The sequence below is a fragment of the Filicampus tigris genome, chromosome 14, assembly GCF_054856515.1.
Source record: "Filicampus tigris isolate MCC_2025a chromosome 14, RoL_Ftig_1.0, whole genome shotgun sequence".
In the NCBI taxonomy this organism is placed as follows: domain Eukaryota; kingdom Metazoa; phylum Chordata; class Actinopteri; order Syngnathiformes; family Syngnathidae; genus Filicampus; species Filicampus tigris.
In genome coordinates, this window is record NC_141230.1 from 16,759,880 (window position 1) to 16,782,632 (window position 22,753).

Below are 22,753 nucleotides of genomic sequence, written 5' to 3' on the forward strand. Positions count from 1 at the left end.
CAGTCTGTGACCACAAGTGCTGATAGCTCTTGCGAAAGCGCCAGTCCCACACGTTTTATTCGAATCTGACTACCATTTGGCAGCAATTTAAATTTAATACGGAAAATCCCATTTAGCATGTTAAGATAATTATCTCGTTGCTTCGAATCTCACAGGGCTATCATTTCACTTTCGAAACAAACATGCGCCGAAAGCATTGCAATCTGTTCTATTTTCAAGACGTAGAAGTATCTTATGTACTTTTTGTACTTTTTGAATTGTTAAACAGCAGTCGCAAAAAAGGAATTTTCGCACATGCAACAGCCTTCTTTGACATCACCTAGGTGACCTTTTGTTATGTTTTGTAGCACAACAAGCATTTTAGCATGATTTATTGCAAATCGCAAATCAATTCATCCCTATGTTCTGTTATTTTGGATTAATAGAGACATCAAATATTTTAGTCATTGCGATGATAGTAAATCCAGCAAAAGATTGCATTCCGGGTCAGTTCTTACCCGAATATCATCCTGAAAGTTTCCTTGCTCTCTTATTGCTCTTATTTTCACACGGATACAGCTCTTTCTCTCAGGAGGACGACAAACATACCGTTGCTGTTCCCAGAAGCAATTCCCAAGAGAAAATGATGAAAGCTGTGACAGAACCACCAATTCTTCAAGACACCAGCAAAGAAAGTTCGTCTATTTAGCATGTCGCCATCTTTTATTTTAAGTGAATGGCAACTTGGTACGAGGTTGTTCTTGCCTTACAGTTTTCTTCGTGCAGTGAGGCTATGTGGCTAGCATGTAGTGTTACAAGACAAGCAGTGTGAAACCCAATGACGCAGATTTTAGTCAAGGCGTAAATCACGTGTAAAAAGTGTTACGTAGAATTGCGGGGTGACAAAGGGAGACATAATCACACATTGACACTAGGGCTGAAGAGTGGGCTGATGGTGGGGAAATATGATTAAAAAAAACATCTATTCTAGCTACCCTGTGTTACCATGGTATTGTGACATTTTTGCTAAGTCTTAAAAAGTAGCTTGGGAAAAAAAAAATGTTCGCGCAAATATATATCGGAGTACGACGTGTTGACTAGTTGCAAATGTCTAAGGGTGACGTGTTATATACACTAAATCAATTTAGTTAAACAGCTGTAATCATACATGAATAATAAGTTGACAACTATGTCACAATTAAAGGGCATCTAGGGTGGTCAGATTTCTCAACAAGTGGTTCCTTGACTTATTGGTTTAATTTGTTCAATGACTTGAAATGCCGTTAATACGTTCCAGCTCCGCAAAAAAGCAAATCGTTTTTACTACCATAATATCCTGAGTATAAGACACCCCCTAATATAATACGGCCCTCTCAAAATCAGCTTCAAGAAACATTTTCTCTCTGTACTTGTGTATGATACGGTCCCCTGATTTGCTGGTATCCTTTGTTTTCAGAGTGAATAATATGAATGAATAAAGATTCAAAACATACTGTACCAATTAAGTGTGCTTTAAATCCATCTTAAAAACAATGTTTTTTCCGGCTTTTCCACACCAATGATTAAGTGGGTGACTACAATACGCAAATAGCTTACCCGTGCCATTTTGTACGCCTAATAAGTGATACAAACAGCTGTTGTCAATGCTAGCGGGCTAATGTGGCTAACTGATCCGCCACTATACGGCCTATTATAACTTCAGGATATGAGCACAGATCATGTACTTACTTTTTGTCATTAGCTCAGTGCTGAGAAGAACATCAGTGAGGTGAATAAGGAGGAGTTATGAGGCAATTAAGCTTTTATTTAGCTGAATGTAACAACGCGACACAACAACTACTTATTTTATCATATGTATTTGATGTCATATATAGATTTGTAACATTAAGTATCATTTTGGAATGAAAGTAAGCCTTTTGTTTTTCCAACCTCCATACAACGTGTAAAATGTTTATTGTTTCACTGGACCCTTGTACAATACTCCCCCTGGCTTTTGGATTTTTTTGGGGCAAAAAATTGTGCATTAATCACAGGAAATTACAGGACTGTATTAAGTTAAAAAAAAAAACATAAGAGAATGTAAATTAATTAGTTTTATGAAGTATAATTATTGTAAGTTAGGACACATCGCAAGTCACAACAAATGTAAAGTTGTATGCATGCTTTTAAGGGGCGGGGACTCGTGAGTGATAGCGGCTTAAGTCAAACTTGACCTGTTAGTCTGCGTGGTAGCGTGCGGTCGTGAGTTTTGGCCAACTGCAGCTCCTTGAGAGTGTTCTCATTTTGTATTCCTCTGTTTGGCTGTTTGTCAAATGGCTGAAAGTTCATTGGCAATGGTGGCTCTCCTTGCCCACTTTTTACCCGTATCCGAAGCGCCTTCACACCACAAATTCTGACTCGCAATGCTTTTAAAAAAAAAAAAAAAAAAAAATGTGAGGGCTTGCACTTTGAAAAACTCATGAATTGGGGCAATTCAATGTACATGGTCTGGATTTTTTTTTGATGGGGGAAGACATTTGCTACATTTATTCCACTTTAAAATCGGAGTGCTTTAAAGATTCATGCTCGTAGATATTCTCATTCATCCAGGCCATTACTTTCTCTGGGCACTGAATCGATCGCAACTGGACTACTCTGTTTGTCTGGCCTCTCATTCAAGAAGGCTTCATTTCACAGCATCACCAATTTGTTTGAATGAACTTCAACTGCTTTACTAGTAATGAACAACTTATTTGTGACCTTGCTAGTGTCGTAAACATACAGCAATTTCCAGCTGTTTCCCTCTCCAGCTGTCGGGGATCATTACAAGTTGGACTTAATTCACGTGGCATCCACCAAGTTGCATTGAGTGACGGTCGGGAACACGTGGGGCTTGCCAGTTGCCCGTGCCGACCCTAAATAATGTCGTCAATCACAATAATGGAGATGGCATGAAGCTACAAACAGAAAAAAAAAAAAAAAGTTTTAAAATAACAGAGGGAAGAAAAGGATATAAATATAATTTGTGTTGCTTCCCATAGTTTAAAATTCTTATATTGGGTAATGAAAAGTAATACTCCATCCTATTTTCTGCTCATTAACAGTTCTTCCAACATTCATCCAGCTTCCAAAGCTTGATAAATCCAATCTTAAAAACAAAAACAGAGCGAATTGTAAAAGTGTTTCCAAGACACCTTTGTAGACATTTTAATCTTAAACCACATTTAAATGACATCATGTCGTTAATCTGTGTTGACAGACACATTTAATCAACTATATTTGAACTCCCCACTTGTATTTAGGTGTCTTCTGCAGTCTAAGTGTGAGCCCGGAAGCTTTCAAAACGGGTTTCACAGCAGCTTGTGCCATTGTGTGTTTCCTCTATAGCCCTGACATGGTTTCTGATCACAGTAATTTGTAAATCACTTTGATAGGACAGGTTCCTTTCTTGTCTTTCACAAACACACACAATGGATTCGAACAGAGCGAAGATAACAAGCGGCACAGCGGTTTGAGGGGAACCGGGGAGGCTGCGGTAAAAAAAAGCAGAGTTGATAAGGACAGAAATGGGGTTAATGTATGAAAAAAAAAAAAAAAGTATTTTCGGAGAGGAAAAAGGGAAAACCATGGCCGCGGGGTCTGACACTGTCCCAGTTTTACGACAGCGTCTGTATCCCCTGTGGCTCTCCTGAACATTTCCACCCACTTGATTAATGCTGCCATCACAACTATAGCCAGCATTTTTGAAGACTGGAATAAAACTATGTTGGGCCACATACACAGCACTTAGTTTAAGCCCACAGTCATGTGTTAGCCTTGATTACATGAAACAAACTGTTCTGGGACTGGCATGAGGGTCGGAACTGGGACACAGTGGATAGACTATAGCTCATTATGAAGTGTTAAAAAAACAAAAACAAATGTACGACATTAAAAAAAAGACCTCAGGAAGTTGATGTTGCCCTTTTTCCGTCGTACAATTAAAACAGGATTAAAACGTTTCAAGTGGGAATGATTTCTGTGCTCCACAGAAGTGTGACAATCTGTGACACTGTACGAGCCGTCACTGGTGGTAGCATCGGAGTAATTTGGTGTAATTTATGAATGAATGTATCACGAGTTCAAATCACTGGATGACAGAGGCAGTGGAAGACAAATGTACCATCTCAAATTTTTAGATAGGCCTAGTAGTGAATCTGTTAAATATCGTTTTCACAAATATACAGAAAATGTTTGGCAAGCATAAAAAGGTTTTTACTTTTTCGCATTCTGAAATGCTGACATTATTCCATTACTGAACAAAGTAGGGACGTAACGAATAATCGAAAATCGATTGAAAATCGATCGAAAATCGATTCTCCTCGATTAATCGAAGCAATTCATCGATTAATCGAAAGTCGAGATGATTGAATTAATCTAGAAAATTTTGTCTTGAAACGTTTTTTCATTTCCGATGCATAGGACATTTTGAATGTGTAGATCAAATGATGCTTTTGTGCCAAACATCATTGCGTATTGCGTTTGTGGATGGCTGCAGAACCACACCAGTGCACAGAGACAAGCATGGTAGCAATTCAAAAAAAAAAAATCGTATCGAATCGAAAATCGGGAACTGAAAATCGAAAATCGAATCGAATCGGGACTTGAGTGAATCGTTACAGTTACATCCCTAGAAAAAAGGTTACAAGAGTAATGACTGGACATGATAAGCATTTTCAAACTAAAGCGGGCATTTCCCTTCAATCTGATTTAGGTTCATCTCACAATATAAAGACTTCTGTGTTTCTCATTTTCTTGTTGTGAGAAATTGATATTGTTGATTTGATATTGTGGTTCACCTATTGCGGCCAAGCTGGCTGTAGTTTTTTTTTTTTTTTTTTGGTGAAATGCATCTACTTGTCTGGAACTCCCTGCTGTTTCACAGAAATCTACATTGCCCTTGCATATGAGAAAGGACAGCCACAGTTGATGATGCACTTTTCAGCTGTTTGTTGAATGTTGGGAGAACAGTAAAATACAAATACAATGAGCACATTGACTCCGAACGCAGCTCAGGCTCAGGCACTCGCATGTTGACTCGCCTCTTAAAGGCACATATCGAACAAAAAAGATACTACACTCACCCAAAAGTTGTTTGCACCTTCTACAAAAAGACAGTTTGGGCATACTAACAGGTTTTCTAATGCAAAACGTAGCTCGTGCCAGATCAACGGCTTGATGACCTGTGGTGCTTTAATCGAGCTGGCAGGACCGGGTAGAGGAAGCATGAGATGAGTTGGGACTTCAGCCATCTGCCTGAGGACCCATGAAGGGAATGAATAGTGAGTTGAGTAGCAAAACGACCGCAACCATTTGCTCGAAGTCGCTCTCAGAAGGCACAAGCAGCACTCAGACAAAAAGATGGGAGTGATGAGGGAGAAGGGAAAGAAAGGAGAAGTGACATATGACAGTGATGCACAGTGGTGGCGAAGGATCCTTTAGTATTCCGACGACACTCCTTTTCAGTTTGAGGACTGTCAACACTGGTATCTGTTGGATGAATATGGAGAACGTTGACACTGGCAGCATATTACAGCATTGCACATGTAGGCTAAATTGTTGGTTACTGACATAACTTAAGAAATTAAACATTTTTGAAACTCAAGCAACATCATTAATTAAAGAGGGGAAATCAACCCAAACATATTTTTCTTAAGAATATGTTCCCGGCAGGCCCACTAGTTGAAACAAAGCATTCTGATTAATTTGCGTTTGCGGGATATGAGTTAAGCAACAAAATGCACCCGTTTTTAGCCCATCTCCGGGGGCGGCCATTTTGTCACTTCTGTCGACTGAAAATGAGATCACAGTCGCTCGAGACTCAGATAACGACTAATCATGGCTCACTTGTTTTCTGAAGCTGAGCTATGATTGGTCGTTACCTGAACCCTGGGTAGTTGTGATGACATTTTCAGTCGACAGAAGTGACAAAATGGCCGCCCCCGGAGATGGCGGGAGGATTTCTCATATCCCACAAACACAATATTAATCAGAATGCCCTGTTTACACTAGTGGGCCTACAAAATGTGAGAAAAAATGTTTTGGTTGACTTTCTCTTTAAAGAACAAAATGAGTTTAATCACTGCAATGAAATGATTCTTGTACCTCTCAACAGGAGTTGTGCACCTGTTGACTGGTAATGTGGCTCACTCCTTGTGCATAAACTGTCTCAGTACCTTCTTCAAAAAACTCCTTTTGACATTGCAGATGTTCAATAGGATTTAGATCAGAGTGCATCAAAGGCCTCTTCAGAAAAGTCTCGTTTTGTTCCCAAGCAACCCTCTGCGTTGTTAGCTGTGTGTGTTTCGGGTTCTTAAACTGTTGGAGGACCCACTGACTGTGTCAAGCATTGTAACATTGGGTGCACACAGACCACCTTTATGGTCTAGAGATTTTATTGCTCTCTGCACAGATTCGAGACACGCTGAGTGGGATGCAGCAATCCCAAAACGTAACCAAGGGTAACTTAATATCACTGTCAACCAGGTTTGAATATAACAGTTTTGGTCTGGTTCTCGAAGGAGCACCAGCGATTATTGGATCGAATGCCATTTATTACTATTAACTCGTGCGTGATTATAGGTGTAGCAAAATCTTGAGATGTGTCATTTATATGTACTGAAAATGTATAACATAATACAGCTTTTACCTAATTAAGTAGCAGTAACAAAATAAACATAATCAGAAAAGGTTTCTGGTTGGAACATACTTGTACCAAATGGAACTTACAGTGATTACTACTTTCAAAAGATACATGGCATGGCACTTAATTGATTCACATGAAAGGATTTACTGTATATTTGGGAATATAAGTCACGCTTTTTTTCATATACATAATTTAGCTAAAGCTCGTGCTTGGACTGTTTCCTTTCCTTGTACGGCCTGACGCACTTGGCTCTGGCCCTTCTTTTTTTTTTGGGTACTCTGAATAACCGAACGGCACATTTGAACAATGATCCGACTATATTTATGAATGCACCCGCGATTAGTGAACAGGGCTTTTGGGGGCGAGTCCATGCTGGACCGTTCTTGGTCTCAGTTTTCGTAAAATTAATGTCCCCAAAAATTCGAGTTACTCTCCAGAGCGACCAAATATGTTTTTTCTTATTCTTCATGATGCGTTTTTTGACTGGTTCGATTTATAATCTGGATGGTTTATAATCCAGAGCGACGTAAAAATACGGTACTTGGCTACATTGAATTGTGAACAGTTGCTAGTTAATCCACAGTTTAACCCATTAAAGCCTAAAGCGCATGGCTCAACAGGTCCACAAAACCTAAGGTCGTCTTTGGAATTTCCCTTGAAATCCTGAAGTTTTCCCAGAAATTCAATATCTCGGACCCTGTAGTCGACAGAAACATAATTCCAAAAGAATTTGAGACCTTAGACACGCGGCTTGCACACGGGCCCGAGTTTAGTAATCTTCACTGTTTCAATCAAAGATGCAAAAATAAAGTGTCAGTGCAAGAGAAGTACTATTTATAATGTAAAAAAATCGAGTGGTATTTACCACCCTTACAAAGACGTCGATATTGTCATTGTCTACAAACATATCTTAACTATATATCACGTTCAACTGGTTCTGCTCGTCAATATCATTGCCATTACTCATTTCAGTCTATATCACTGCCGTTACGGGCGACCGTCATTAAGACTTCCGGAACGTCCTGCGTGGCCTTACGACACCAACACGTGTATATTCTGGTGCATTTTATTGGTTAAGAGACTGATAATTAAATATAAAAAAAAAAAGAAAATGATGTGTACGCTATCTCTGCTTTAAGAGCAGAAAGACATTTCTGAAAGATTGTTTACCGTTGTTAATATTTACAGAACGTTACAATGGGTATGATTTACATTAGCGCGGGTCTCCTGTTTTCATGCTGAGTAGCAAATTGTGCGACAACGTTTTCCACACAAAGAGATTTCGTCCTCCTCTCTGTATTCGCAAACTGCTCGAGCGGCTGTCAGGTCTTTGTTGTTCTTGTGCAGGTTTTGATCCGTTTAAGTGCAGGGAAGCTTCTTTCACGGGAGGCACAGCAAACTAGATATACCCTTGTATAACCAATCATCTGACTTGTTGCTTGATGGAGGCAAAAAAAACAACAAAAAACGGAATCAAAGAGAAACAGATCGGGAATGGTGAGGAAAAGTGTCAGTGATTGATTCCCATTGGGTTTTACAACATAATAACTGTCACAACTCTGTCTGCCACACACATACACACACACACACACACCTATAAAATGTGTGTCAGCCAGGACAAAAGAAGAAGCCCCATACCCACACAAGCTACTAACCAACAGAGCTGCAGCTCTTATCTGTTCCTTTTGTTCAAACACCGCATGAGTTCTCCATGATTTGGGTCTCAAATACACGCTAGAATTGAGACTTTCATGCCGGAGGAACAAGCCGTGGTGTGACTGCAGGTCGAAGAGCTTTGATACTTTTTCGACAACTATCAGTTGAACCAATATTACTGTGTGATTTCCTGAAGGGCTGCTGCTGTGCCGAGTGCGTACAAAAGACTTTTTCTGACTGACAGGCTGATGCACTGTTATCCTCTTTCACAACATATCTTGCAGGAAATTGTGCACAAAGTTGAATCCGCGGTGGCATTTTTAAACGTAGCATCAGATTTGACCCTGAAATATTCTCAAATGGCTTGTATTGAAGTCAGATTTGTATTCAGGTGCAGCATTTGCCAACTGCGGTAGTATGTATTAAGAGCGTCTGACAATAGCATGTGCCTGTATGTCACGACAGTACAATTCCAGCAAAGTCATTGAAATGCTTTTCGCATATCATACCACGACTATACGCCTAAACTAGAAGAGACAAACATTCATTATTTACATTGCATTGTAAGTCAAAAGTTGTTACATTTAGTTAAATGTCAACTGGTCCAACACAAAATATCTTCCAACGCAATTTTTCATTTTCCGCACTGTAACTACTCAGCTTCTTTTCTTTTTTTTTTTTGGACACATTTACGTTGAGAAAAGTACTCTGACATATCATATCGCGAACTTTTTATGCCGATACAAGTATCGATCGGTTGATGAAGCATCGCAATACTTTCAATACTTTATATTATGTTATGTTTTGCGCGTTCTATGACATACTTTTGCAACATTTAAGGTCCTGAAAGTTGAGGTATGTTTTATGTATTGCACTCCTGTGTATCAGCCACTTAAGTTAAAATTTTGGAAACACATACCTCAGTTTTTTGTGATATATATTTTCATACTATTTAAGTATCGCGATACGTTTCGGATCGTCCCCAAAGTATCAGGATCCCTATCGGTTCGGGACGAAAGTGGATCATCCCAGCGCCCGAATATATAAATATATATATAGATATATAGATAGATAGATAGATAGATAGATAGATAGATAGATAGATAGATAGATAGATAGATAGATAGATAGATAGATAGATAGATAGATAGATAGATAGATTATTTAAAAAGTTTAAGGCTGTTCATACTGTTTTCTGATACATCTAAATATCCCATCTTACATGACTAAAACCCCACTAATAGCCAATAAACCCTTGGCACAAGACTACAACGACAAAAAAAGGACTCCGTCTACTTCACTTTCAACAAATTCACACAACAGGGATGTGAATTTGAGTGCCAGACTGATCTGTCTATGTTGCCATGGCAACAAGTCTTTGGTAATACGTCTTCTGTCTCCGCCTGTTAAAGAAATACTTAATCACATGGATAAACAGATAAATGTGCAAAAAAAAAAACCCGAAATCCTCTCAGGAGAAACGTCACCTATGTTCCCATCATTTCCAGTGCAAATAAAAAAATGCAAATATATGTAAATGTACAAATTTGTCGCAACACATGCACACACATAAACTCCCAGCATTAGACTTTGTTCGGACTTTCCCGCATCTTCACTTTTCTTCTGTCACATGATCAAGAGCAGCTGCATACCACACACGGTGACTAATTCACGTCACATAAATAAATATATCCACGCCGAATATGTTTTTACACACACCCACAAACTACAAGCACATGCCACCAACATACTTAAGGAGCATTTACCGGGAGAGCTAACACATACACGCTACCTGTGACTCATACAGATCCAGCAGTGGAATTTTTGGCGCAGACGTCAGAGCGGAAAGATGATCGCAACAGCCATGAACGCTGCGGATCACAGTGTCCCAAAATAACCCGGGATGTTCTTAAGCTGACCCCCAAAATATTAAACTGTTTTCACAAGCACAGCTTGCGGCGTAAATGAGAACTATTTGATGTATTGTTCTTAGTTAATCTTTTATTCAGTCCAATTTCATGTCGCGATTGTCACATTCAGACGGCGCCTAAATCGACTCGCTTTAGCCCGAAACTTGTCGTGAATTGTGAAGGAAAAAATGTTTTCTGAAAAGAAACTGAACAACCATGGAAAGTTCAATCGGTCCCACAGGCGAAATGGGGCTGGGTGGGGGGGGGGGGGGGGGGCGACGGGACGGGTGTGATACAGAGAAGAATGATTTCACGAAGACCAAAAGCACATTGGTGGTGACGGATTGAATTGGAGAGCCGTGAGAGTGAACAGCAGGTCGATGAAGAGAGAGACCTGTATTCATTGCCATGTATCCCACTTCTCTTCAAATGTGTGTGCGTGCGTGCCTGCGCGCGCGCGCGCACTCGCTTCTTTCTTCTTCTTTCGTCACTACTCCCGCCAAGTTTCTGTTTCCTGCCTGGTTTAAAGTGGTCGGTGGGCACATTTCAACATCTCCCCATTAGAGCGAAAGCCGAGGAGGATGAGGGGAAGGCGGAGAGGCCTTTTGGCAACACAACAGGAAGGAGCTGCCACATATTAATGTGCAGGCGCAGCACACACCTGTGCTTACTTGAGGGGAGGATCCAGTCTTGCCACAAATGGTTTCCCCCAGGAGAACAGCTCCACTTTTTGCTGCCCGTCGTGACTGGAAGTCATCCATCAGCACGTGCACAGTTGACATTGCAATACGCCAAGCAGTAAAAAGAACAAAGGAAAACAACTATGCCTCGTCATACGCTCACGACAACTCACAAAATACAGTGGTTCCCTGAGTTTAAGATTATTACCATTACATAATTGAGGTTTTGTTCATCAGGAAAGGCGCTCATAAATGGCCTCCTCGCCCCCACCTGCTATTTGAGGAATTGAGTGAAATGATTTTACACTGGGGGCGGCACGGTGGTCGAGTGGTTAGCACGTCCGCCTCACAGTTGAGCGGTCGCGAGTTCGATCCCGGCCAAGGTCTCCCTGTGTGGAGTTTGCATGTTCTCCCCGTGCCTGCGTGGGTTTTCTCCGGGTACTCCGGTTTCCTCCCACATTCCAAAAACATGCATGCCGGCACGCCCCGCGACCCATGTGAGGAGAAGCGGTATCGATAATGGATGGATGGATTTTACACTGATGAAGCAGCTACTAAACATGATGAAATCATTTTCAGACCAATCGGCACCCTTTGCAACTTGTATAATATACACCTTTACAGACCTGTCAATAGACGTTAAGACATCTTTCCCGACTTCTAATTACCATTTAAATCACACTGTTGAGCTCCAACAATTGTCCGCTGGCAGAGGAAGTGTAACAAGCACGACGTGTCGGTTCATTGATTCCAATAAAAGCATGATGTCGATTCACGGCTGCTTTTAAATCCACGGAAAGCAACGTGCCAGACATGTTTGCCGGTCAACTCATTCATTGCAGATTTTTCAAGAGCAATGACGTTGAAAAAAGTCAACGTTGGACAGGTTGTGTTTAAACGCAATCCATTGACTGGTTAACTGTATAATCATTGATAGTGTTTGAAATGCCACTGGTGAAATGCGGGGGCCTGACCGGTGACCGCTGACATCTCACCCTCATTTCCATTACAACAATTGCCCCAAAGTGAGGGGGTTGACCTTTAACCTAACGTCTACGTGTGTATGTGTGAACTAGTTTGACTGGGGGATGGAATTGATGAGATTCCGCCCATATACCCGTGGGAATCACAGTCAAGCTCCAAAGCTTGTTTGGGCTTTTGCACCCGTTAATGTGTGCACGCACACATGCACATGCTCACACAAACAAACAAACCAACACACATTCCGCATCGTTATACATATCAAGCTCTGCACTGCCCTTGACCACCACCTTGCCAAAATCCATCAATCCATTACCTGTCCTGCTTTCGCATCTGTTTGGACAGAAGAGTGCTGGGTGGGACGGAGGAAAGTGGCAAGAATGGAGGCCCATGAGATGAGACTTACTTGAATTAGGCTGAAATGTGCCCGGGTAAAAATAGAAATGTATTATGGACAGAAAGGTCACATGAGGGTCATATTAGCTGGTGCTGTGGATGTTGGAGATTTGATTCAGTTTGGCACAAAGGGAAAATCTATGATATTACCATAACAGCACTTTTGTGTTTATATTTAGTGCGTGAATACATACTCTACACCAGGGATGGGCAATTTAAATGTTGGAGGGGATCATCATTTTTCATCAGTGCTTTTAGGGGCCGCATAAGACCACTCACTTCCTAACCATATGTATGACAAAAATGCTATTGTAAATATGCACAATCAAATGATTGCATACATGCACACGTGCAAACATGCTCGGAATATATTTAATTTTTTAGCATAAATTCTTTGGCGCATGTATAAAAAATCCACTATTCTAACCCAACAACAAAGGGTGTAATGCCTGCCACCTAGTGGTGATTGGTGATATTGCAACTAAAAACGACAGTCAACCATTGCATATTCGCAGTTCAGCACCCACGGATTTGCATATTTGTGGATTTTTTTTTTCTTTTTCAAATTTTTTTCATATTTTTCATTTTCTTTTTTTCAGGGATTTTTTTTCCCTAAAATTTTGGATTTGCAAAAAAAATAAATAAATAAATAATAAATAAATTTTAAAAAGTTATAATAATAACATTTTGAGAATTAAGTCAGAAAGTGAAAATAGAGTAAACAATACAACGTAAAGATCTTTAACACTATAAAAAAATTAAATACTTCTACTACAACAACTATTGTTGATTTTTTTGGGCTAAAAAGCCTCTGCCAGAGTACGTTGTCCGCGGGGGTGTTCTGGTTTGGGGATCTCTCCCTACCCCCCTCCTCCTCCCTCAACTTCTTGCAGCTCATTACTCTCTGTAGGGTGAGCTTTTTTCATATGTTTGTGCAAATTTGTGGTGTTACCACAGTAGCGGAACACTTTATTACACAAATCACACTTGGCACTGTCCTTTTTTGTTGTTGTAAAAAAAAATCCACACTGCGCTCCGCTTCTTGTTTGGCTCTGTATTGCTTTAGGTTCCGGCCGCTCTCTCACTCTCCCGTCGCCCTCTCTGCCAGGGGAGGGGCGAAAAGTGTGCCTGAGCCACTCACTCAGGCAAAGACTCAGAGTAGCAGGAGTTGCACCACGAGCCATATGGATTACGAGGAAAACCTGGCGACCGCACAAGCATGCTAAACAAAAGGTTAAACACACACACCCAGAAAACAGTCGCCGAGTTTAACCAACAAATGTAAACGCACGCACCCACTCACGCACACACACACACTCAGTATTTAAGCGAGCAAGGCCAACGTGACATCCTGGATGATCGGTTAACCTTCAGTTTACACGCTTTTAGTCCGCATCATTCATAACTAGCCTGTATTCCCCAGACAAACTACACAAACTACGACGGTTTATTAGTGTGACGCCAGAATACACCCAAACATGAATAAAGTCACAAGTATACATGTCACAGCGATGAAATAGTGGGAAAATGCACTTTTCGGTAAATTGCAGTTTTGTTATTCAATTTTCTTCTGAATACGTTGGCCAATGTATGAGAAATGGGTGTTGTCATGACGAAGTCTTTTTTTTTCTCTCTCGCTGGGTGACACTTCGTCACACGTCACATATCAATTACATTTTTTTCTCATTGTCATTGCTGTAGTTAACACCTTTTTCTCATTCTGATTTCTCTAGTGGTTGGCAGTGGTACACCAGTACTTACTTCAGCTCAAAATGTCACATCATTATGGAATAACAGCAGAGACATTTTAATGACATAAATATTCCCAAAAATCTATGCAAGTCTATACATGATTTTTTTGTTCTTTACTGTTAAATATTGTCGTAGAATATCATTATGTTTTGCAGAAGATGCATTTAGAAATTTAAAAGAGATGTTGCTCACAAACGCTGTCTATCGACAATTGGTCTGTGAAGCAAGTGCAGATTTAAAATATTTTTTGTAGAATATCGTCAAATTATCGTTATCGAGTTTTTTGAAAAAATATCGCAATTTCTTTTTTTTTTACATATATCGCCCACCCCTGATCCACCATTACAGTTTTGACTGTGACAGACTCCCACATGCAGAGAATGGAAACTTAATACACATGTCCACTTATTTTACAGGCTTTTTACAATATAACACTATCGCTTTTTCCAAAACAATTCCATAGATATTTCCACTTCAGGCTCCAAAATGAAGTTGTGTGATAAACAAATAAACAACACAACAGTCCTTGATAAGCGCTAGATAGACCAAGATAGATTGACCTGAAACTACTGAGTAGCATACTTTTAGTAGTTTATCTGTTTCCTCGCGTCAAAGGCAATCACTACAAGCACAAAATAGATAAGTTGTTCTTAAAATGCGGGGCATCTTTTTGTACAATTTTGATACCTCCTTTTTATTTGAGGGGCCACTTAGAGTTTAACATTAGGGGCCTCACAAGCACAAAGAAAGCACAATGGTTCATTGGCTCATTATTCAGACTGATAACAGGCCACTTCCTTTTGTTGAAGCTTCAAACTAAGCCTTGCACACAATGACCTACGAGCACACAAGTGGTAATGAAAAGGTCTAGTTTTGACTTGCCCTGAAGATAAAAGCAGGTACTTTTCATTATTACTATGGTAACCTCAAACGTCACTCAAGTTTCCCCCAGGTAAATACAGGCCAATATGGCGCATCAATTTGATGAGATTGTAGACAACTTATTAGTATGGACTTTTTCCCAGCACGCAGCGTTAGCGGTTCTCACTGTAAATGGAAGGTTGTTGTGGTGACAAACAACACCATGGCCAGGCGTTCTAATGAATTATGCAGGTACATTTAATAACTATCTACAGTGTTCAGCAGTAACTTAAGAGGAGTCTTAATACATACATGAACCTATGGGAGCACAAATTTCGAGAAGAAACACAAGTAGCCAGGGGGGGAAATTGTGATCAGTTTTCAGACTTGTTGGTAGGTTTTGATATCCAATCATTTGAAAGCCACTACTATGGATGTTTGCACTATTCTTTGTACCAATCATAGGAAATGGTTGTCAGTAAAATTATTGTGTTAGGCTGAAAGAGGCGTGTGCTAATCTAAAGTCTTTATTTGTTTGCAAATAAATGGTGGTCACCATTCACTGACGCCCATGTCACTTACCGGGCCAGACCCCGCTTGTTAAAGCTATAAACACTCAAAGTCAAAGTCACAACAGCAGAAGCTGACAAAAATTATACCAGCACCTCACATGTACATGTTATTGTGTTTAATAATGCAAAATCAATTGTTATCCAATTTCTCTAACAATCAATGGGGAAAAAAATAATAATAATAATAAACATGAGTAAACAATTTCTAAAGTGAAACATCAAAATTCAAAAGGCACAAAACCCCAGCAACGACAGGAATAGGAAGAATGCTTACAAGTTGGGATATCAAGTTGATATTATCAACACATTTACAAACTGATAACTGGTAAAAAGGCATAAGTTGTATTCAGTTTTCCCCTGAAGTCTGACTGTTAACTAAAGTGAAAACAAATTGTGAAGGCTTTATTCAGATCTGCACCAAAAGGCTAAAGGCTATTGTGCTATGCGGAAAAAAAAAGCGCTTATTCCTTAATTTTTTTTGTTTAAACAGGACCTCCAGTCTTGTTCTTCAGTTAGCATTACACTGATGCATGGTCAATATAACTACTCACACTGCTGTCTCTGCTTTTGTAGTGCTAGGTCAGCAACACCAATATGCTACAAAATCAAGAGGTTGTATTTAAGGGCCATTAAATGTTAATACTCTCCATTTCCTTTGACAGGTTGGGACAGCAGCAAAAAAAAAAAAATCATGCTGAAAATCAAGCAGAAGTAACTACATAATCACACAAATACACTGATGCAGACAGAGCTCTGCTAAAAAAACAGAATACAAAGTAAAAAGTGACCCATCTTGTGCATTTTAGTAAATACAGTATGTTATATGGTTTGATGTGCAGTCAAAAATCAGTTAATCTCTTCTTTTTAAGCGTAGCAGATACAGCAAAGGCTTTTCTTTCAGCGACGCGCTAGCATGTGTCAAGTGAGCAAGCAATTCATCAATTTTGACAAAGTACCATTGGCCAAAGCCCAAACAGCATTAAAAACGCTGGTCTTGCTGCAGACTCAGCACTTCTGCCTTCTCTCCCACTTCCATGGCAACACCTTATTTTACACCCCTCACCACTTGAAGTCCTGTTCTTTTTGACCCATTTCACACCCTCCATAATGGCGTGTGTGAGTGTCATGTCTGACGTTAGTCTCTTTGCGTGCGTGCGTGTGTGTGCTGGGGTCGCTCGCACACCAGTCCCGTACACTGGAGGAGATTAATTCTCACTTTTATCATGGAGCATTGCTCTCTGGGGAGCCTGGAGGAGACTTGGGCAAAGTGGCTACGGGGGATTGCGGATAGTAATGGCGTGTGTGTGCGTGCGTGTGTTCAGTCAGTGGCATCCGCACACACAGTCGAGTGGTGATGGCCTAAAGCAAACGCGGGCTGGTCACAACCCTGTGCAATGTGTGTACATTTCTACGCGCGTATTAGTGGCGGGCGACTGATTGATTCGTTGATTAGTTCAGCCATTCGTTAAATGTAGCGATTCGCCGCGAATGAAAACTTACTTTTGAGTTGTGTCTCACATCATAAGTCAGCAAAATATCTTGATTTCACCAACACGCACCAATCCCGAAGGGTTAGGAATATTGAATGAACGGAAATGGGGTGTTAAGCGTTAGTGGAAATGCCACAGAAGGTTTGAATTGCATTTCATCGCCATAAACGACTGGGCTGCTCACTGCGAGCACACTTCATCGCTCTGAATCACTCCGCGGCATCAATCAATGGCCAGCTTGCCAGATAAGTCTTATTGGAAAGAGAGGGTGTGTGAGTGCACGGAGCGGAGGGGGCTGTCTTTATTAGCCGAATTATTCAGTGCCCCTGTCCATCCTGGGAATTTTGGGTTAAGTGCTGACAGCAAACAACAAACTTGCAGTTCATGACACTGAAACCCGTGGTTCATTGTTTGCACCTCTGCTACAATTAAAACATTTAAGACAGTGCTTTTTTTTTAATGTTTTTTTTTTTAGTGGAGGGCCACGTTGTACCGCCACATGTCGGGCAGCAGAACATACTTTACGTCTGTGAATATTGTTGTGTAGAATGTTTCTATTTGTTGCTGCTCCATGATTGTGAAAGTATCCTTGTAAAAAAAAAAAGAATCCATTTAAAAAATGTTGGGTGAACTCAAAATTTAAATGCAACAAACTTTGATCAAATTTTAAATTGGGCAATTGGACAGAATATTTATATGTATAGTTTTGGCGTTGTGAAAATTGCCTTTGCCGCATTTCATGACAACGAACTAAATGTCCCTTGTATGGTCCCCCGATTTAGAGAGGTACGTAAAAGCAACTTAGCAAATTGTTTTGGAGCAAACAAGCTGCTTGCCTTGTTGTGCTAATTAAGATTGTTGCCATAAATGTAATTAATTTACATTTTAAAGTTGTTCCATCGTAATTACTGTTTTAGCCCCCAAAAATACAAATTATGTGTGTTTTTTTTACAGTGTAGGAGTTATTTTAAAAGTTTATAATTAGTGTCACCATTTATGCTAATTTCTGTTAGCCCGTCCATGCAATTTCACATTATATCTTCGGACTTTTGGTAGACTAATTGTAGGTATCTTTAAATATCCTTGCGTTTAATTAAACAATGTTTGATTCTCTTTTGGTTTCTGTGACAGTTTTACACTAAACCTCAACTGGGGGCGACAAAACAGCTTGACGTAAGCACGCTTTTGCCTTTTATTTGGAGAACAGCCACAAAGGAATACTAAGAATACTAATATAAGAATGTGTTTTAATATTTTTAAGTGTGTTCAAAATGTGTAGGATGGGGCAAAACAATTTGATTTTTTTTTTTTCAATATGGTCTATCAATATCACAGATTTTTACCTAACGCCAATAGGCCTGGAATAAATGGGAAAACTGTAGAACCTACTTCGTGGCAGCAGCTTGGGGTTCCATTATGACCTCCCCCGGCACACAAAGCAAGGAGTAAATCTCACACTTCAGAGACCTGACCTCAACCCCAACAAACATCTTTAGGACGGACAAGCGCATAGATTGTGAGCCAATCAATCTCTCGGGTCCAGTATCTATCTTCTAACCTGACAAATGTTCTTCTGGATGAAATATTCTCATACAATTCATCGACTTCCCAAAGGGGATAAGCTGCTACAGCTGTGTAATTGCCAAGTGTCCCAACACTTATGCCTCTACAGTGTCCCTACCTCCTGTTCATTGCTGTCATCACCCATCACGTTTTACATAAGCAAATATACAAGAGGCGCAGTGACACACAGAAGATTAAATTCCCAAAGTGAGGCATTGCTGGCTTTCTTTAGGGATAAATGAAGATAAACAACACTGAATACCATGCTTTAGAAATTTTTTTTCCTACATCCCACGCAGCCTGAAATAAATACTACATATTGTGGGTGAAAGACAAAGAGGCCAAGTTTATCGTCAACAAGAAAAAATATTGTCTTTTTGCATAACGTTACAGGTCTAGCACAGTTGAGGCGCATGGAAAACAAGACACTTAAACTGACCAGCGGCGACAAATATTTATTGAGTTTATTAGAAGCCAACCGGCAGGAGTAGTGTTTATGAACTGGGGCTCGGAAAAGATGCGTTCATAAGCACATGCGCGAAATTAAACTCTGACAGAATCATCTGTGGGGACCGCTAAAGGCATTAAATGGCTATCAGGAGACTCAACCTTGGCATATAGCTCAAAATAAGACAGTGATTTTCTGCTCTCTTGAGTTCACTTCCTTAGTCTGCTCTAATGCCGATACAATTGTCTTGGCGCGACCCTTGATTTAACATTGACTTTACGGGCTACACTGCTGGATCAACTTGCTTCAGAATACAGGAAAAAAAACATCAACTCTGCATCACCTCGCTTGCCAATATAACTCTTGACCTGCAGGAAACACCTGCTCATGCATCACAAACTGCTCCGTTCTCCTTTTTTTTTTTAGATGCAACATTGAACACCTTGCACTTTCTTGGACATACAAGAAAAAACTATAACGGTTCTGTGATATATGCTTGCAAAACAATGTCTAAGATACACGGCAGACTGGATTTCTTCACCCATTGAGCTCATGAAAGTCTTTTTTTGAAAGGACCATAAGCATAGATTGACACTCAAAAGTCCATCTATGCCAAGTGAAACCAAAGACACAGGGACACATCAAAACAGTTCATGGACAACACACGTTATTCAGAAGATGAGTCATCTGCAGTGCGATTGTACTGTTCACTTGAGCGCATTACACTTCAGTCTCCTGCTGCCTGTATGTAACATAGCATGGTGCATGCGTGTTACCAGGTAAGTTTCTGATGCATCACTTTCATCACACAATCTGCGATGCAATATGTGAGCATGCACGCCTCTAGAAAAGCAAACAAGCAAGCAAGTCATCCCCGCTTAAGAGCTTCAAATTGTCAGAGGTAATCAGGACAAAATTCTTATCTTGAAAGAAAATCTGCACAATGCATCCACTGTTACCCAGTGTGATGCACTGCAGCAGCGGCGGCAAGCACTGTTGTCATCATTGTTGTCATTATCAGAATGCAAACTAGTACCAAGATCCGATGAATTGGAAAAGTGCAAACAAAAAGTGAGCAGATAAGCTACCTTTACAGGAGAGCTCCGGGTAGCGACGGGCAGCTCTCTGGCGGCGCTGCCCGGGGGAGACGCCGATATCCCGGCTGCACAGCCCTGCAGCGAGCCCCCGGCCACGGGCTGCCTGCCGCCTGCTCCAGCGCCGCCTCGCTGAGGCCGCTGTTTAATGCCGTCCAGGAGGCGAACGAGCAGGATGTTCGCCGGTAGGTCGTCCACTCCGCAGTCGACCAGGATGCGACACTCCGGGCAACGCAGCTCGTTCCGGGAGCTGACGATGTTCTCCAGGCACCGGCGGCAGAAGGTGTGCTGACACGGCAGCACCCTGGCCGTGGTGTCCAGGCGCTCCAGGCACACCGAGCACTCCAAGAGATCCAGCAACGACGAAGACTCGTCCATGTCGGCGGAGAGGGTGATCATCTGGGCTTCAGGCTCCGTGGAGACGCGGCGGCGGCGACTGCTGGTTCTCGCGGCGGAGGAACGGACCGCGAGTACAGAACATTCTGGGAGGCGAGCAGACGGGAAGCAGTCGAGGGACGCCCCGCGTGCGTCGTCGTGCACTTTCCTCCCCCGGGTCGTCTCCAGTGTGTCTGTGTGCCTCCCTAGCCGTGTGTCCGTCCGCCCCCCCCCCCCCCCTCGCCTCTCTCCGCGAGTTAGCGCGATCGTGTCTCCCACGGCTGTGCCGGAGGCGCTGAGGTCAAGCTCTCATCGCCACCCTCATCCTCGTCATCATCACTTAATCGCAATTGTGGCGCGTGCGCACAGTTGAATTGATGAAGAACACCGAGACCAGACAACTTGTCAATCAACACAAGCTCTATGACTAAGCACGGAACTGGTGAATTCATCACAACAATAAGCTATCACTGGATATGCGAGGGGAAAAAAGAATGATAGGTGTCTTTTCAAACTGGGGGAAAAAAAGTACCTCACCCTTTCTGATCCGTTTCTTTCTCCACACACCAATCTGGGCAAAAAGGCAACGGCAATTTACGTAACAAGTTGTTACTAACGACCCTATAAAGTCTGCAGAAAAGATAGTCCATGTCTGTACCATAAAGTGCGCTATAATACAATCTAATAACAGTAGCCCACGAGTTGTTTTAAACAGTTTTGACAAAGTGGAAACCAACGCTCAATTTTGTTTGGTGGGTTTAACTTCACTGTTCTGCAAAACGGCACTGCATTCTATTTTTAGCATTTAACTTGACGCATCTCCTGCATTGGATTTCAATAGTATGCAGTATGATTTTAGTTAGCATTATTATTATTATTATACTTATTTGTGTTCCTTCATCAAATTTCTGGCTCTTTTGTACCTGCAGAGGGGCAACTAACTCACGCGTGTTCTCGTGGAAAAATTGGCTTTTATTGCCATCTAGCGGTGAAAAGTAAATTTTGTTTAGTTTATTTCCAAAGGTGTGATTGTCATATTCGATGGGAAACAGTGCTAAATAAATTGTTTAGTATTAGTGTAATACCGATTAGAACATTCAATAACTAATATTGATTAATTAACTATCAAAGAAAAAGTGAATATATATAGACAGAGGTGCTGTAAGGGGGATACAATCGGTGACAATTCTTAAGGCCTATCACTGACAGGGAACAATAAAGTATTTTTAATAGTAATATTTCATTAGGTTCAAAATCCCTGGCACTCCTGGTTATTGCCTACATTTTGTTGTTGTAGTTTGGACAGTTTGTTAATAATGCTGTCATCTGCTAACACAATATTGGCAGTCATGTGTAATTGTGTGTGTATCAGCTGTGAATGCTATGTTGCCTGTCCACCTGTCCAGATCCGCTCCACTCTTGCAATCATTCAGCACCAAAGGGATCAGGAGTGCATGTGCTCGTGCCTCTGTGTCAGTATGCGACTTTGCACAAATTGCCACCCACAATGAAAAGCTCAAGGTAGAGCGCTTGCGCGAAAAGTGAGGGGTGAGTGTGTGTGCATGCAGAAAATGTCAAGGCAAATTTTTTATTACACGGGAAACTGCGCCTTTGAGTTGAGTTGCATCCACACTTTGGCAACTACTCCAAGCAGTATTATTTGACTGAATACTAGCATCGAAACAAGAGTTGGGAGTTATGCAATGGATACAAAAAGTCTACACACCCATGCGTAAATATCATTTTTTTGTGACATAAAAGACAAGATGAAGAAAAAGCAATTCATAACTTTTTACACCCTTGATTTGACTTATAACTTGGCTTTTCAGGATTTTGGAGCCCATCAGCAAAAAAAAAAACAACAAAAAAAAACACGATAACCGATCACCGATCCAATCATGGGCCAAACCATCCAATCTATTTAAACAACTTTTTTATTTACTGTACAGTCATCCCCACTATTATTATTAATGACGGCAGCACAGAACCTCCCTAGAGTGAACAAGAAGGACGGTTTATTTTACAAAGAAAATCATCCTAAAGGGATCCTTAGCACCCTTAACTCTGCCGTCCTCACCACCATCTCCTGTCTTCTGGTCATTGTTACCTGTTTGACACTGTTCATCAAAACGGAGCATTATTGCACAACACGCATTATTTGCAGGTGTGTCTAATGTGGTGGCCGATGAGTATATAGAAGGGAGGTGTGCAAACGAGATTTATTTCATTTATTCATACTAAAATGAAATTCTGATTGAACTGCAACGAGAGTGTCTGGTTCTCAAATGAAGGTCAAGTACTAGAAATCCGTAGAAATCTGCTACATTATATC

At 40.9% G+C, this 22,753-nt stretch overlaps 1 protein-coding gene across 1 annotated transcript in view; it reads right to left on the reverse strand.

Moving 5' to 3' along the window:
• LOC147136560 (E3 ubiquitin-protein ligase SH3RF3-like) overlaps positions 1–20,591 on the reverse strand; it is an 82,279-nt gene extending 61,688 nt beyond the window's left edge. The window contains exon 1 of the mRNA XM_086052378.1: positions 20,041–20,591. Coding sequence (XP_085908504.1) covers positions 20,041–20,445 — 405 coding nt within the window. The 5' untranslated portion in view covers positions 20,446–20,591. The remainder of the gene's footprint in view (positions 1–20,040) is intronic.
• Between the last annotated feature and the right edge of the window lie 2,162 nt (positions 20,592–22,753).